The following is a 13,727-nucleotide window of genomic DNA, read 5'->3' as shown; positions in this document are numbered from 1 at the left end:
GGTTTGAATATCTGCCACTACAAAAATTCCATCCCCTTTAAAACTAACGTGTGACTAAAACACAGAACTGAAAGTTTATGAATCAATGTGTGAGGCATTTCCAGGATCAACTAACATAGAAAAAAGTCAGATGATCAGGATATACCACAACCTAATCAATATTGCGTCAGTGCCATTATACCTAAAGGAACTGTTTCTATCCCTCAGAATTGGTAAAAGACGCCTTTCATTACGGTTTTAAATATCAAATTATCAACATAAATTGCAGTTTAAGAGAATATATATATTATTATGCTCAGTGGAAGGAGAAGTCGTTTAATTAAGAGAGCTCACGGCAAAACATATTATGTTTTGTCCACTGCCCTTCACGCACCTTCGTGCTATTTTATCATATCATTGCATCATAAATCCCCAAAATTATAAAAAAAAATTTATTTGAAAAACAAACAAATTCATTTACTTTTTCAATTCAACAAGAAGTAATATTTTTAAGAAGCCTCAGTGTGTGTAACAATTCAGATCATTGATTATAAAACCTCACTGAAATCCGCTAAGATAATTGTTTTATCCTCATCAGCTATATTAAAAATAATAATAATAATAATAATAATAATAATAAGAAGATTTGAAAAATTAGTGTTTCAAAAAAATTATGTTTCAAAAAAGAATAAGATTAGAAAAAGTTAAATATCTTGTTGTGGTGTGAGTAAAAAGGGATACTCAGACAGCCAAGGGTTGTATCTTCAACTACTGGGTGAAGAGCCCAGATCTGAAACTCTAGTCCACGAAATATTCGTATCATCACCATATTCCTTTTTACACACCACCACAAAACCAAAACAAATCAATAGAATCTACATAGAAAAATATTGTAAAACCACGAAAAAGAAAAGGTAAAGAAGCAGCTCTGATATTTTCTATTGTGTGACGAATACGAACCATATATATACGGACACAGACGCTGTTGAGTTTGTCTTCAGAAGATTAGGGTTTTCCTAATCGCCTAGCGGCTACACCACTTTTGTTTTCGTTTTAGGGTTTTGTTTTTAAGATGATCCAATAATTAGACTCTAGCTCTCTATTATTAGGCCCAATCAGAGTCCACATAGTTTTTTCCATTTTAAGTCACTCGAACGGCAACAGGTTTTACACCTCCTAACACAGTGCCATTATACAATTTATACTGCAGATTTACTACACAAGACATACGCAAAACATGTCGTCACGCCAATATATATAAATTCATTACTAATAACATATTGTTGTGGAAAGTTTACAATACTTATCTTTCACAAGGCCCAATATTTCTTTCTTCATCAATAGATTGTCAAAATTATGCATCGTCTAACAACTGAACATTGATCAGGCATGAAATGAATACTCCACTATCTCTATGACCCCCTCCTACAAGTCGTTTATCTATGAGCAAGCAAAAAACCTGTCATCCATGCCTTCAGAGATACTGATTGAGTGATTGGACAAGTAATATAATGACAACTACACCTCCACAAATGAATATATTGTATATATCAGAAGTTATTCAGTTGTTTGGTCGTCAAAGAAGCAAACATGTCTAGCTTATTTATCTGCTGAAGCTAAATATTCATCTATTTCATAAAACGTATAGTTTTAGAATTTTATTTTTTGTTTTAGAAAGAATATTTATATTTTCAATTCAGATTTTTAAATAAAAATACATTAAAAATAATTTTTAATATGCGTGAAAAAAATATGAAATGACATTCTTTATAATGTGGAGGGAGTACATATTGTTAACTTCTACAATTTCATATTTTTGCTGGATTTTCTCTCTGATCATCAAAATCTACATCAAGCATTTTCATATATGGCAATAACATAGGATTTACATAGCAGTGAATCCGATGTTTTACTCAAGCATGATACAACGCAATGTATTTTCATTCTGTCCGTCTATTTGTTCAAATCGGACAACTAAAGCCTTTTGGTCAACCTATTATTGTTAAGATTGGATTTTCCTATAGTTTGAGCCTTTGTGGTGTGAGAGAATAGGAAAAAACAGAGTCGACAGATCAAGACAGCTCATCTAATAGATTATGAAACTATTTTGTATATTGTCATGAACTACAGTATATTACTTTCCCTTGTAAAGAGTTCTAAACCTTGAGGAAAGGTTGATGCGATCAGTCAAGTGAACGGGAGGAGGATACCAAACCGAACTAGCATCCCAAGATACACTAAAATTTGAGGTCAAGGTTTAATTTCTTTAATTAATTTTAGTTGTTGCTTTAAGTTTAAGTTGTTAGTAATAAGTCGAGACTTAGTCTTCCTAATGTTTAGAAACCTCATCACTCTCTTTTTCCGTTCCGAAATTGTTGATTCAAAACCGTTGCACTGAAGAAAAAGCAAAACTAAATACAAATACAAAAGCAGTTTAAAGCCAAAGAAAAGTTCTCTTTATGTTTTTGCTTTGATATTTCTCAGTCCTTTATATATTCTGAGAAGCATTTTTAATTCATTTTTTTTGCAACATTAATTACTTTAGTCCATTGTTCTCGTGAGCAATCTCCGGTATTAATTAATTATTCACCGCTCACTTTTTTCTGGCAGAAGCATTAACAATTTGTCTAGGGGATATTTTTTCTTTTTCGTTTTTACTCTGTAGACATTGCTTCTAAGCAAAACCAGATTCAGACAAGGCACAAAAAGAAGAAATAATAAGAATAACAAACATGAAATTTGAGCTTGTCTTCATACCATATCCGGGGATCGGCCATCTCAGATCAGCCGTGGAGGTGGCTAAGCTACTCGTCAAGCGAGACCACCGCCTCTCTATCACCGTACTGCTCCTTCCTTCTCTTCCCGGCGGAGAAGTCGTTTCTTCCGCCTACGTAGCATCCCTCTCCGCTACATGCACCAACCGTCTCCGCTATGAAATCATATCCGGCGAAAACACCGAGCCTACGAGGCTCGACATCCACATCGAGAATCAGAAGCCGAAGGTGAGACTCGCCGTTTCAAAACTCGTCGACGACTACTCAAAGCTACCGGAGCCGCCGCGTCTAGCCGGGTTCGTCGTCGACTTGTTCTGCACTCTGATGATGGATGTGGCGAGCGAGTTTCGCGTCCCGAGCTATCTTTTTTACACGTCCAGCGCAGGACTTCTCGGACTAGGGTTTCACGTTCAGACATTGTACGATGAGAATAGGTACGGTGTGAGTGAAAATGATTACGAAGACTCGGAAGAGGTGTTGCATGTCCCTAGTTTGTCTCGTCCTTACCCTGTGAAATGCCTTCCTCACGGCCTCGCGTCGAAAGATTGGCTACCGATCTTGGTAAAGCAAGCAAGAAGATACAGAGAGATGAAGGGCATTTTGGTAAATACTACGGCTGAGGTTGAGCCTTATACGTTGCGAGTTCTCAACGGTGGTGATACTCCTCCTGCTTATCCGGTGGGGCCGCTTTTGGACCTCACCTCCAAGGAAGACAATAAAGGATCGGACATTTTGGAATGGCTCGACCAGCAACCGCCTAGATCGGTCGTGTTCCTCTGTTTCGGGAGCATGGGTGGTTTCAGTGAGAAACAAGCAAGAGAGATCGCCGTCGCGCTCGAGAGAAGTGGCCACCGTTTCCTCTGGTCTCTCCGTCGGGCATCTCCTCCCGGAGAGTACACAAATCTGGAGGAAGTTCTCCCGGAAGGGTTCTTTGACCGGACTAAACAGCTAGGTAAAGTGATCGGTTGGGCCCCACAGGTTGCGGTGCTTGCTAAGCCGGCGGTTGGAGGTTTTGTCACTCACTGTGGGTGGAACTCTACGCTGGAGAGTCTATGGTTCGGAGTTCCGACCATGGCGTGGCCGTTGTACGCTGAACAGAAGTTCAACGCTTTTGAGATGGTGGAAGAACTTGGACTAGCGGTGGAGATAAGGAAGTATTGGCGCAACGATCGTTCGGTTGAGTTAGTTACCGCGGAAGAGATAGAGAGAGCAATCAAGTGTTTGATGAAGCAGGATAGCTATGTGAGGAAGAGAGTGAAGGAGGTGAGTGAGAAATGCCATGCTGCCTTAATGGATGGTGGGTCATCTCAAACTGCTTTGAAGAACTTCATTCAGAAAGTGTTTGAGAATATCTCGTGACAAGGATAGTTAGAGACTGACCCTTTCAACGCTCTTGAATGGTAGACCCAAGTTATGTTCCTTTAAAAATTGCATGTCTCGTACGTGTATGTGTGAGTTTCTGTACCGTCTTGAGATAATGGTTTTGGTTTGGTCATGTATGATGAGAACAATGGTATTTAGTTCTTTGGTTAAAGAGATCCACCACAGGTATATCTCTTTAAAATAAAAAGGTTGAGATGAGAACAATGGTATTTAGCTCTTTGACTGTGGCCGAAGTGGCCAAAACTAGTACTCACCATTCTCAGTTACTTTTTTTTTTTAATATGTTGGGTGTTTATGTCAATGTTTTGAAAAATTGGACTAGATCGCCCGTCGAACCAGTCCGATGTTACAAGCAATATCTAAAATTTGGATTTGAGATAAACCTGTAAAATCGTCCAAAAATCAATAAAATCGGTGACCCAGATCAATCTAAAACCAGTAACTATACAAAATTAATATTTGGCTCGATTTTCAAAATATTAGTTTATGTAACAAAAAATGGACCAATGTCTAGTTTGTTCATAATTAATAAATGATTTTCCACAATAAAACCTCAGTTTTGCCGTTGTCTACAAGCATGGACCAATGGCTAGTTTTTTTCATAATTAATAAATGATTTATATCTATGTTTCAATTTAATTTATAAAAACATGCATAACATTTTTATATATACTACTTTCGTTTTTAAATATAAATGTTAAATATTTATACACAAATTAAATTTTTATCACAGTTGCATTGATTTTTGCCTTTACCAATTCCTAATAATTTTAAATCAATAATAATTCAACAAACTTATTAATATTTTTGAAGTTAACAGTTTTTAATTATTAAAAAATTAAAATTTCATAAAAACATTAAAAAGAAACATTTTTTTCTAAAATTTGTATCTTAACAAAACAGAAGGATTAACAAAACGGAAAGAGTACGTACGTAAATAAAATTTTAGTAACAAGCTACTTTTTACTTATTTTAGTTTTTTCCCTTCTTCCTAATATAGTCCATGGGATAACAAACTACATTTACATTTGGTCAATTGAATACATATTTTTTTTGGCATCTCCATATTTAATTCTTAGAGCATCATTAGTGGACAAGCTCTCAAATTTGTTTTTATGATTATTATACTATTTTTTAAAAATTATTTATTCATATAATTAAAATTAACTGTAACAAATATAACTTGTTCAATGTAGAAATGACACGTTAGTTTAGAGTACCTCTACTATTGAATCAAAGTTCCTTCATAAAAAACGTATTTAGTAAAATCTTCACTCTCTTTCCTATTTTTTTTATTTTTAATCAATTTTATCTTTAGAAATCCTCCTAAAAATTGCACTAATACGGATGCTCTTAGAGCATGATCAACATAGACTCTTAAGTGGGTTTGTTAGCTTAATTAGAAACTTAAAAAAAAATGTAAACCGAAGACACGTCTCTTAATTAAGAGAGCGAAGGCACGGTTCTTAAGAGGCACATGTCAAAATATTATTGGGTAGAGGAGAGGTGTTGAATTTCGTCCATCTCTTTCGTTCTTTTCTTTCTCTCTTTTGTTTGCTCTCCTCTCCTCGACGAAACAGCGACTTCTCTCCTTTTCGGTGGCTCTCCTCGACAAAATGCCACATCTCTCTCGGTGGCTCTCTTCGACGAAGAAAAACGGTAACCTCTCTATCGGTAGCTCTCCTTGACTAAGGAAAACAGCGACTTCTCTCTCGTGGTGGCTCTCCGAGAAGAAGAAAAACGGCGACTGTTGCTGCTCACGTGAATCAAAAGGTAAAGCTATGTTAATTTGTTTTTATGTTTGAATCTTTCAATTATGCATGTCTTAGATAGTGCTCCTTCTTGTTTGTGAATCTTAATATAAAAATCCTCTGATTTATTTTTATTTGTTTATGTCTTTGTGTCTTTGAATGGATGGATCAAGAGGCATGATTCAGGTTCGTCAAACAAAAAGCCTATGATTGTTCATATCAGGTAAACTATTTCTCTTTGATCTGTTCAACTGAATAAAGCATTGTTTATATTCGTTGGTGGTTTTTGATTATGTACGAATGATGCTGATTTTGATTCTTGTTTGAAATAAATTGAAACGTCGGTAATAAATGTATTGGTCAGTGTTAGACTATAGTTATGTTAGGTAATAAATATATGTTATGGTTAGATAGAAATCGTTGGTGTAGTGTGATGAATGTGTTAGATAAATGTCAACTCGGGTTGGTTGGTTGTGATCCATGCGTTGCTCATTCTCTTCCATCTATAAAACTCTTCATTTTTTCTCTTTTTTGAATACATTTCAACTTGTGTTCTTTTCTTCCCACTTCCTCTCCTCATTTTACACACTTTTGAGGGGTCAGTTGATGAAACTTTTGATCAACATTTTGATGAAACATTCGAAAATTTGTTAATGATTATGGTGATCAAAAAGATGAAAGGAAGACATCTATTCCGATGACGATTTAGAATGAATAAATGCATCAACAACTGAAAGATGATTTGGTTGAACATATATAGCGTAAATTTAGACGTGATTAAGACAAACTGAGTTTGGATGCTTCTTTGAAATTATTATCGTTTATTTTACTAATCTTTGTTTTTATGTTTTTATTTTAAAATCTATGTTTAAAATGTTATTTTTTAATTATGTTTTATTTAATAAATAAATTTTCTCTTTAATAAAACAATGTTTTATAGTTTTTTTTAAGAACTCTTCATTTAGTTTTACCATTGGAACACTCAAACTAATTGTTTCTTAATAAAAAAAATTTAACTTAAATTTATTATTTAAATATTCATTAAGAATTTTATTAGGGTCAATGGGATAAGAGACACGTATGCAGACCATTTCTGTCCACATACGATATAACCGAGTTATGATAACCCCATGGAATGAAAACGTCTTCCACTTTCCCTCTTTACAATTATTGGTCTGAGCATGCCAAAAAAGAATTTGACATTTCTCCAAATGTTGTAATCACTACCACCTTAATTTATAACTACTGCATAAGAAAAATAGCATGTGTTGCCATAACTTAGATACACAACTAGAACGGTAGACAAATATAAGATCTTGAAAATTCAACTCTAGCCATAGATATTGTCAGTGACGTCTTGAATAAACTTCACAAGAGCATCGTGGGAAGATCCACCGTCCATTACCGCCACGCGACTCTTCTCACTCATCTTCTTCACTCTTTCTCTCACGTCGCTATCCTGCTTCATCAAGCACCCGATTTTTCTCTCTATTTCCTCCGCTGTTATCAACTCCGTTCTTGTCTCCTCCGCCGCCATATACTCTCCTTGGAAATGGTTCCTAATCTCCACCGCTAACCCCATCTCCTCCACCATCTCGAATGCGTTCAGCTGTTGCTCAGCATAAAGCGGCCACGTGGCAACCGGAACTCCAAACCAGACACTTTCCAGTATCGAGTTCCAACCACAGTGCGACACAAACCCTCCAATGGCCGGACTCGCCAGCACGGCCCTCTGTGGGGCCCAACTTATAACCTTCCCTATCTCCCTTGTCCGTTCTAGGAACCCATCAGGAAGAACCTCTTCAAGATTTGTAAACTCTCTAGGAGGTCCCGTTGGTGCAGCACGGCGAAGACACCAGATGAAACGGTAGCCACTTCGTTCAAGCGCGAATGCTATCTCCCTAGCTTGTTCCTCACCAAAACCTCCCATGCTCCCGAAGCAAAGGAACACAACGGATCTGCATGGCTGGTCATCGAGCCACCTTAGGATCTCCGTTTGCTTATCGTCGACCGAACCTAGACCAACCGGTCCCACTGCGTACACCGTGGGGAGAGGACTATCTCCCCCGGAGATGAACTTCACAGCTTGAGGCTCCAACTCAGCAAAAGTATCTATCAAAATACCCTTCGTTTCTTGGAATCTTCTGGCGTGGCTCAAAACAACGGGTAACTCGTTGTTTACTATCACGGATGGGACGCACTTCGCTGGTAAAGGACGAGTCAGGAACGGGACTTCCAACTCAATGTCCGAGTCTTTCAACTCGCCCACGTCGTACTTCTCGACGTCGCAAAGATATTGCATACGAACCTGCAAGCCAAGAAACGCTGCACTGGAAGGATAGAACAGGTAACTTGGGACGTCGAACTCGTTGGCAACATCGATCATTTGCGTGCAGAACATGTCCACCACGAACCCAACGAGCTTACTCAAACCCGGTCGGGCGGGGTCAGTAAGTTTAGCTACCGTGGCTTTCATTGCCTGTTTATAACTCTCGGTGTAGGAGAGTGAGTTCGGCTCGGTGTAAGCATTGGTTGATCTATCGGCATGGGATAGGACAATGAAGCGTAGCCGGTCTCTAGACGTAGTGGAGAGAGAAGAGATGTAGGAGGAAAGGCTTAACGTATGGAGTTCTTGCCTGGGAGGGATGATGATGACGGTGACGGAGAGATGGTCATGGCCGTCGACGAGGAGCTTAGAAAACTCCACTAATGGCGGGAGGTGGCCGTGAGTAGGTGATGGTATGAGGACTAGCTCCAGTTTCATTTTGTTTCTTCGGTATTGCTTTATTAGTTGCAAAAAGGAGAGTATGTTCTTAGAGAAACTCTATTTTTAATTACTTCTCTTCACAATTGTACAATCTTATGATTTTTTATATACAAAGTTCTGGAGTCAACAGAAAATATCCGACTATTTTTTCGAACATTTTGGTTAGATTATTGATTACTGGAAATTACTGAAAAATGGTGACCGTATCAATAATAACAAAACGTGAGGTTTTCCCACTACAAAACAAGTTTCTAACGACTTTTTAATAATCTTATCTCTTCCCCACCCCCTAACCTTTTATATCCAAGCCTTATGGCCATTATTAGTTGAAGCGAAGGGGACAAAATTAGATGTAGGGATGGCCCATTTTGGTAGCAAAGTAAGACATGTTATTACCAAACGATATTAAATTACACTTGTTTCATGCTTTTCTTCGAATTCTATGTATGTAACCACTAACCGGTAGTCATTTTTCAACAATCATCATATATAACATAACATTTCTTAAACATATTGTTTATTAGAGAGATACAAACTAGCGTTACAAGATATTTTAATCAGCGAAATGGTAAGATAATTATAGCAATAGAGAGTAACGGAAGATTATCTAAGATTTGGGAACATTCAAGAGATTTTTGGTGACGTCTTGAATGAACATTAGAATAGAAGCATGTGAAGACCCACCTTCCATCAAAGCCACATGGCTCTTCTCAGTCATCTCCTTCACTCTATCCTTTACATCCCTATCCAGTTCCATTAGACAGCGGATACCCCTCTCTATCTCCTCCGCCGTCACTAACTCTGACTCCTCCGCCATAAAATCTGCTCGGAAAGAGTTTCGGATCTCCACCGCTAGCCCCAGCTCCTCCACCATCTCGAACGCGTTAACTTGTTGCTCGGCGTAAAGAGGCCAAGTGGCTATTGGAACACCGAACCAGATACTCTCTAGTGTTGAGTTCCATCCACAGTGCGTCACGAACCCTCGGACAGCAGGGTTTGCTAGTATGGCGCTCTGTGGAGCCCAACCGATAATCTTCCCTATCTTCGCCGTCTGGTCCAAGAACCCCTCCGGGAGAATCTCTTCAAGGTTTGTGAATTCTCCCGGAGGTCCCATCGTTCCCTTTGGCTTCGCACTGCGGAGAGACCAAAGAAAACGATGACCACTTCGCTCTAGGGCTATTGCGATCTCCTTTGCTTGGTCCTCACGGAACCCTCCCATGCTCCCAAAACAGAGGAACACAACTGATTCACGAGGCTGCTCGTCCAACCACCGTAGGATCTCTGCCTGCTTATTATCCATTGAATCTGAACCGTTGGTTTTGATGTTTAAAACGGGCCCTACTGGATATACCTTAGGAAGATGATTATCTCCTCCGGAGAAAAACTTCATAGCTTGAGGCTCCAGTTCAGCAAACGTATTTACCAAAATACCCTTGGTCTCTTTGAATCTTCTAGCATGGCTGATAAAAAGCGGCATCCACTCCTTACTTAACATCACGGAGGGGAAGCACTTAACTGGTAAAGGCCGAGACAGACTTGGGACTTCCAACTCAGTTATGTCGGAATCCTTCAAATCGCTGACGTCATATTTCTTAACGTCGTTGAGATACTGAACATGAGATTGCAATCCGAGAAACGTAGCGTTGGAGGTGTAGAACAGGTAGCTAGGAACGCCGAACTCGTTGGCCACATCGATCATCGCCGTGCAGAACATGTCCACCACGAATCCAGCAAGCCGCGACTCGAATTGACCCTGGTCAGTGAGGCTCTCCACCGTGGCTCTGAGGTGCGGCTTGAAGTTATCGATGTAGGTGAGGAAGTTTTGTTTGGGGTCATCGGAGTTTGGTTCATCGACGAGGGAGAGAACGTTGTAGCGAAGGCGGGGTTCAGATGCGGTGGAGAGAGAAGCGATGTAGGAGGAAGAGCTGCCGCTACTGAATCCATGCATCTGAGGGATGATGACGACGGTGACGGAGATATTCTCGTCACAGTCGACAAGGAGCTTAGCAACCTCCACTAATGGCCGGATATGGCCGTCACCAGGTGAAGGTATGAAGACCAGCTCCAGTCTCATTTTTCCCAATGCTTAATTGTTTTCAATTGTTTTTTCCTTTAGTGAAAAATGGTTTCAGTGGTTATTGTAAACCGTTTGACGTTGAAGCTATAAGCGTTTGTCTTATGTATACATGGCACGTAACGTGGACATCTTCCACATATTTTGTTTAAGTTATCTTTAGTGCATCTACGTGCTGAGAACGTGTGTTAATTTAAAAATGAAATATGTATTTTAATAGATTTTAACATTAAAATCCTTTAACTAAATTTATTTTGAGCAAAAACTCTTTAACTCAATATTTTTTAAAATAACCTCTAAATTAATTTTATTTAATGAATTAAACTCTATGTCTACATTGCCGGTCATAATTACTATTATTACCGATAAATCTTTAGTTTAAAGATTTTTACATTAAATAAACATAGTTGGAAGATTTTTTCATTAAAGATCTAAAAACTCAAAAATATGTAAAAATATAAAAACATATTCTAAAATTAGTAACATAATTTTCAAAATTAGCATTTTGAAAGTTTATGCAAATAGATGAGTTTGATTTATTTTGAAAACAACATTTATGTATAAATTAAAATAAAAAAGCAAAACAAAAAAATATAATACAATTATCTAAATATTTACCGATAGTAATGGTTATTTTGACCGACACTAGAGAAAAACTAATTATTTAAAAATTAGTAACAACCATTTTCAAAATTAGCACTTCAAATGAATTATGATGTATCAATGAGATAGATTTATTTTAAAATCTATATTATATGTGGGAGCTAAAACCCGCAACTAAAATTTTAATGTGAATATAGCCTAGTCTGACTAAACTTTACTCGATTCACATTAAAATTATAATTACGAGTTTTAACTACCACATATAATATGGATTTTAAAATATATATATTTCATCGATTCACATAAATAAAATTTATTTGAAGTGCTAGTTTGAAAATGTTGGTTACTAATATTTTAGATAATTAGTTTATCTCTAGTGTTGGTCAAAAGAATTACTACTACCAGTTAGTAAAATTTTAGATTATTTTTATTATATTTTCTGGTCTTTTTTACATTTTCAATTTATACGTTACATAATGCTGATTTTAAAACAAATCAATCTCATCTATTTGCATTAATTTTAAAAATACTGATTTTGAATTTTTTTAATTTAATAATTTTTACTTAATTTTATTAAATTTTTATATTTTTAATTTTAAAATCTTTAATGGTAAAATCTGTCAACTATATTTATTTAATGTAAAAACTCATAAACTAAAATTTTACTGGTAGTAGTGATAATTATGACCGGCGCTGTAGACAGAAGGTTTAATTTATTAAATAAAATTAGTTTGAAAGTTATTTTACTATATACTTAATTTGAGAATTTTTACTCGAAAAAATTTAGTTGAAAGGTTTTAAAGTTAAAAATCTTATTTTAATTTAATAAAACAGTGGACTATTAACAGAAGACACATAGCATGTTTATCAGAGGGTTTAATCTTATTTTAATTTCATATCACTACAAATAACAATTCCTCATAATTTATCATGTTTTACTTGTTTTCTCAAATTTTTAATTTCAAAATACTCTTTGAAATATCGGATTTGGAGCTGCTTTTACCCATTTTGATAGAAGTTCTCAAAATGAATATTTTGATACCATCTCTATTGGAAGTTTCTAAACAGAGTATTTAAGTTAATGGGAAACAACACAAACTTTAATAAAAACTATGGAAACACATGTCAATCTTTGAATGATTAATGTTTTTAAGAAATAAAATTTAAATATGTAACTAAATATACAGTATTAATATTTTATTATTAATACACATAAATAAGAATTTAACTATTGGATTATTTAACTAAATTTTAATAATAAAAGGTTGACTCCTTACAAAATGACATTTGGTTTAATAGTTTTTATATATTAATTCTAAGATTTTTCATTTTGTATTTTTCAATTCTTATATTTATTTAAAGTTGAAATCTTATGTGACAGTTCTTCAATAAATAAAATATTATAGACCATTCTCACAAAAATTAATAAAATACAAATTTCTTAAATATTGTTTTTAGATAATATAATTTGTTATCTCATCTCTTTGTGTATGTTTGTGGTTTAGTCTAATCAAAATTGTACTAGAACGTGTTCAAATTCTATATAGATTAACAAACAATATGTTGACAAAAACAAATTATAATTTGTAAAAGAAACTCATCCGAAATGTCTACGTTAAAAGAAATCTTCTCTATTAAAAGAGAAGTACCATTTTTATCTACCATAAAAAAGTAATACTAGCCTTATTAGGTCCATTTCATTAATTACATTTATTTAATTATTTATATTAATCTATTAAATATATAAAGATATTAATAATAAATTAATTTTAAATGTAAATTTAAATTTTATTTTTAGTTATAACAAAATGTTGAGAAAAAATCTAACAAAATATTTTTAAAAATTTAAAATATTTTATTTAAATTAATACCATTGATTAATTTCGTAATTAATAATATATACTATTATACATTAATTTAAATATGATTTTATTATAAAACAAAATAAAATAAAAGTGTATGCTATTTTTCAAATTTTATAATTATATTCTATATCTTCTTTATTAAAAAAAAAATACCATAAAAAATTCATACTAGATCTATTTCATCAATTACATCTATTTGATTATTTAAGTTAATATATTTAATATATAACATTTCTAAAAAATCTTATAAATTATATAGATATTAATAAATAAATTTTAATTGTACATTGAAATTTTATTTTTACTTATAACAAAATATGTTGGAAAAAATCTAACAAAATCTTAATAAAATTTTAAAATATTTTTAAATTAATGCAGCGATTGATTTCATAATTAATAATATAGTATTATTATAATCTATTTACTTATAAAATCCTACAATACACTAAAATAAATAACATAGAAATATAAAACATGCTAAGAAAATATCAGTTCTATAGTAACTAACTAAATAAAATTTTAAAATGTGTT

At 34.8% G+C, this 13,727-nt stretch overlaps 3 protein-coding genes, 3 non-coding genes and 1 pseudogene across 6 annotated transcripts; 1 reads left to right on the top strand and 6 right to left on the bottom strand.

Moving 5' to 3' along the window:
- Positions 1-83: 83 nt before the first annotated feature.
- Positions 84-214, bottom strand: LOC125607844. Its single transcript, XR_007338898.1, has one exon. It is a non-coding gene; the product is annotated as a small nucleolar RNA snoR80 (small nucleolar RNA).
- Positions 215-290: 76 nt separating this feature from the next.
- On the bottom strand, positions 291-403 carry LOC125607822 (annotated as a pseudogene).
- Positions 404-493: 90 nt separating this feature from the next.
- On the bottom strand, positions 494-580 carry LOC125607820. The gene has a single exon (XR_007338886.1). It is a non-coding gene; the product is annotated as a small nucleolar RNA R11/Z151 (small nucleolar RNA).
- A 132-nt stretch (positions 581-712) lies between these two features.
- Positions 713-814, bottom strand: LOC125607811. The gene has a single exon (XR_007338877.1). It is a non-coding gene; the product is annotated as a small nucleolar RNA Z157/R69/R10 (small nucleolar RNA).
- Positions 815-2,499: 1,685 nt separating this feature from the next.
- LOC106439645 (UDP-glycosyltransferase 71B7) lies at positions 2,500-4,277 on the top strand. Its single transcript, XM_013881138.3, has one exon. It carries the CDS (start codon positions 2,712-2,714, stop codon positions 4,110-4,112), a length of 1,401 nt encoding a protein of 466 aa, XP_013736592.1. The 5' UTR covers positions 2,500-2,711; the 3' UTR covers positions 4,113-4,277.
- Positions 4,278-7,020: 2,743 nt separating this feature from the next.
- On the bottom strand, positions 7,021-8,804 carry LOC106439646 (UDP-glycosyltransferase 71B2-like). Its single transcript, XM_013881139.3, has one exon. It carries the CDS (start codon positions 8,649-8,651, stop codon positions 7,218-7,220), a length of 1,434 nt encoding a protein of 477 aa, XP_013736593.1. The 5' UTR covers positions 8,652-8,804; the 3' UTR covers positions 7,021-7,217.
- A 319-nt stretch (positions 8,805-9,123) lies between these two features.
- Positions 9,124-11,001, bottom strand: LOC106439647 (UDP-glycosyltransferase 71B2-like). The gene has a single exon (XM_013881140.3). It carries the CDS (start codon positions 10,726-10,728, stop codon positions 9,262-9,264), a length of 1,467 nt encoding a protein of 488 aa, XP_013736594.1. The 5' UTR covers positions 10,729-11,001; the 3' UTR covers positions 9,124-9,261.
- Positions 11,002-13,727: the final 2,726 nt, after the last annotated feature.

The sequence above is a fragment of the Brassica napus genome, chromosome A3, assembly GCF_020379485.1.
Source record: "Brassica napus cultivar Da-Ae chromosome A3, Da-Ae, whole genome shotgun sequence".
NCBI lineage: Eukaryota > Viridiplantae > Streptophyta > Magnoliopsida > Brassicales > Brassicaceae > Brassica > Brassica napus.
This window is presented reverse-complemented; position numbering and strand designations above follow the sequence as displayed.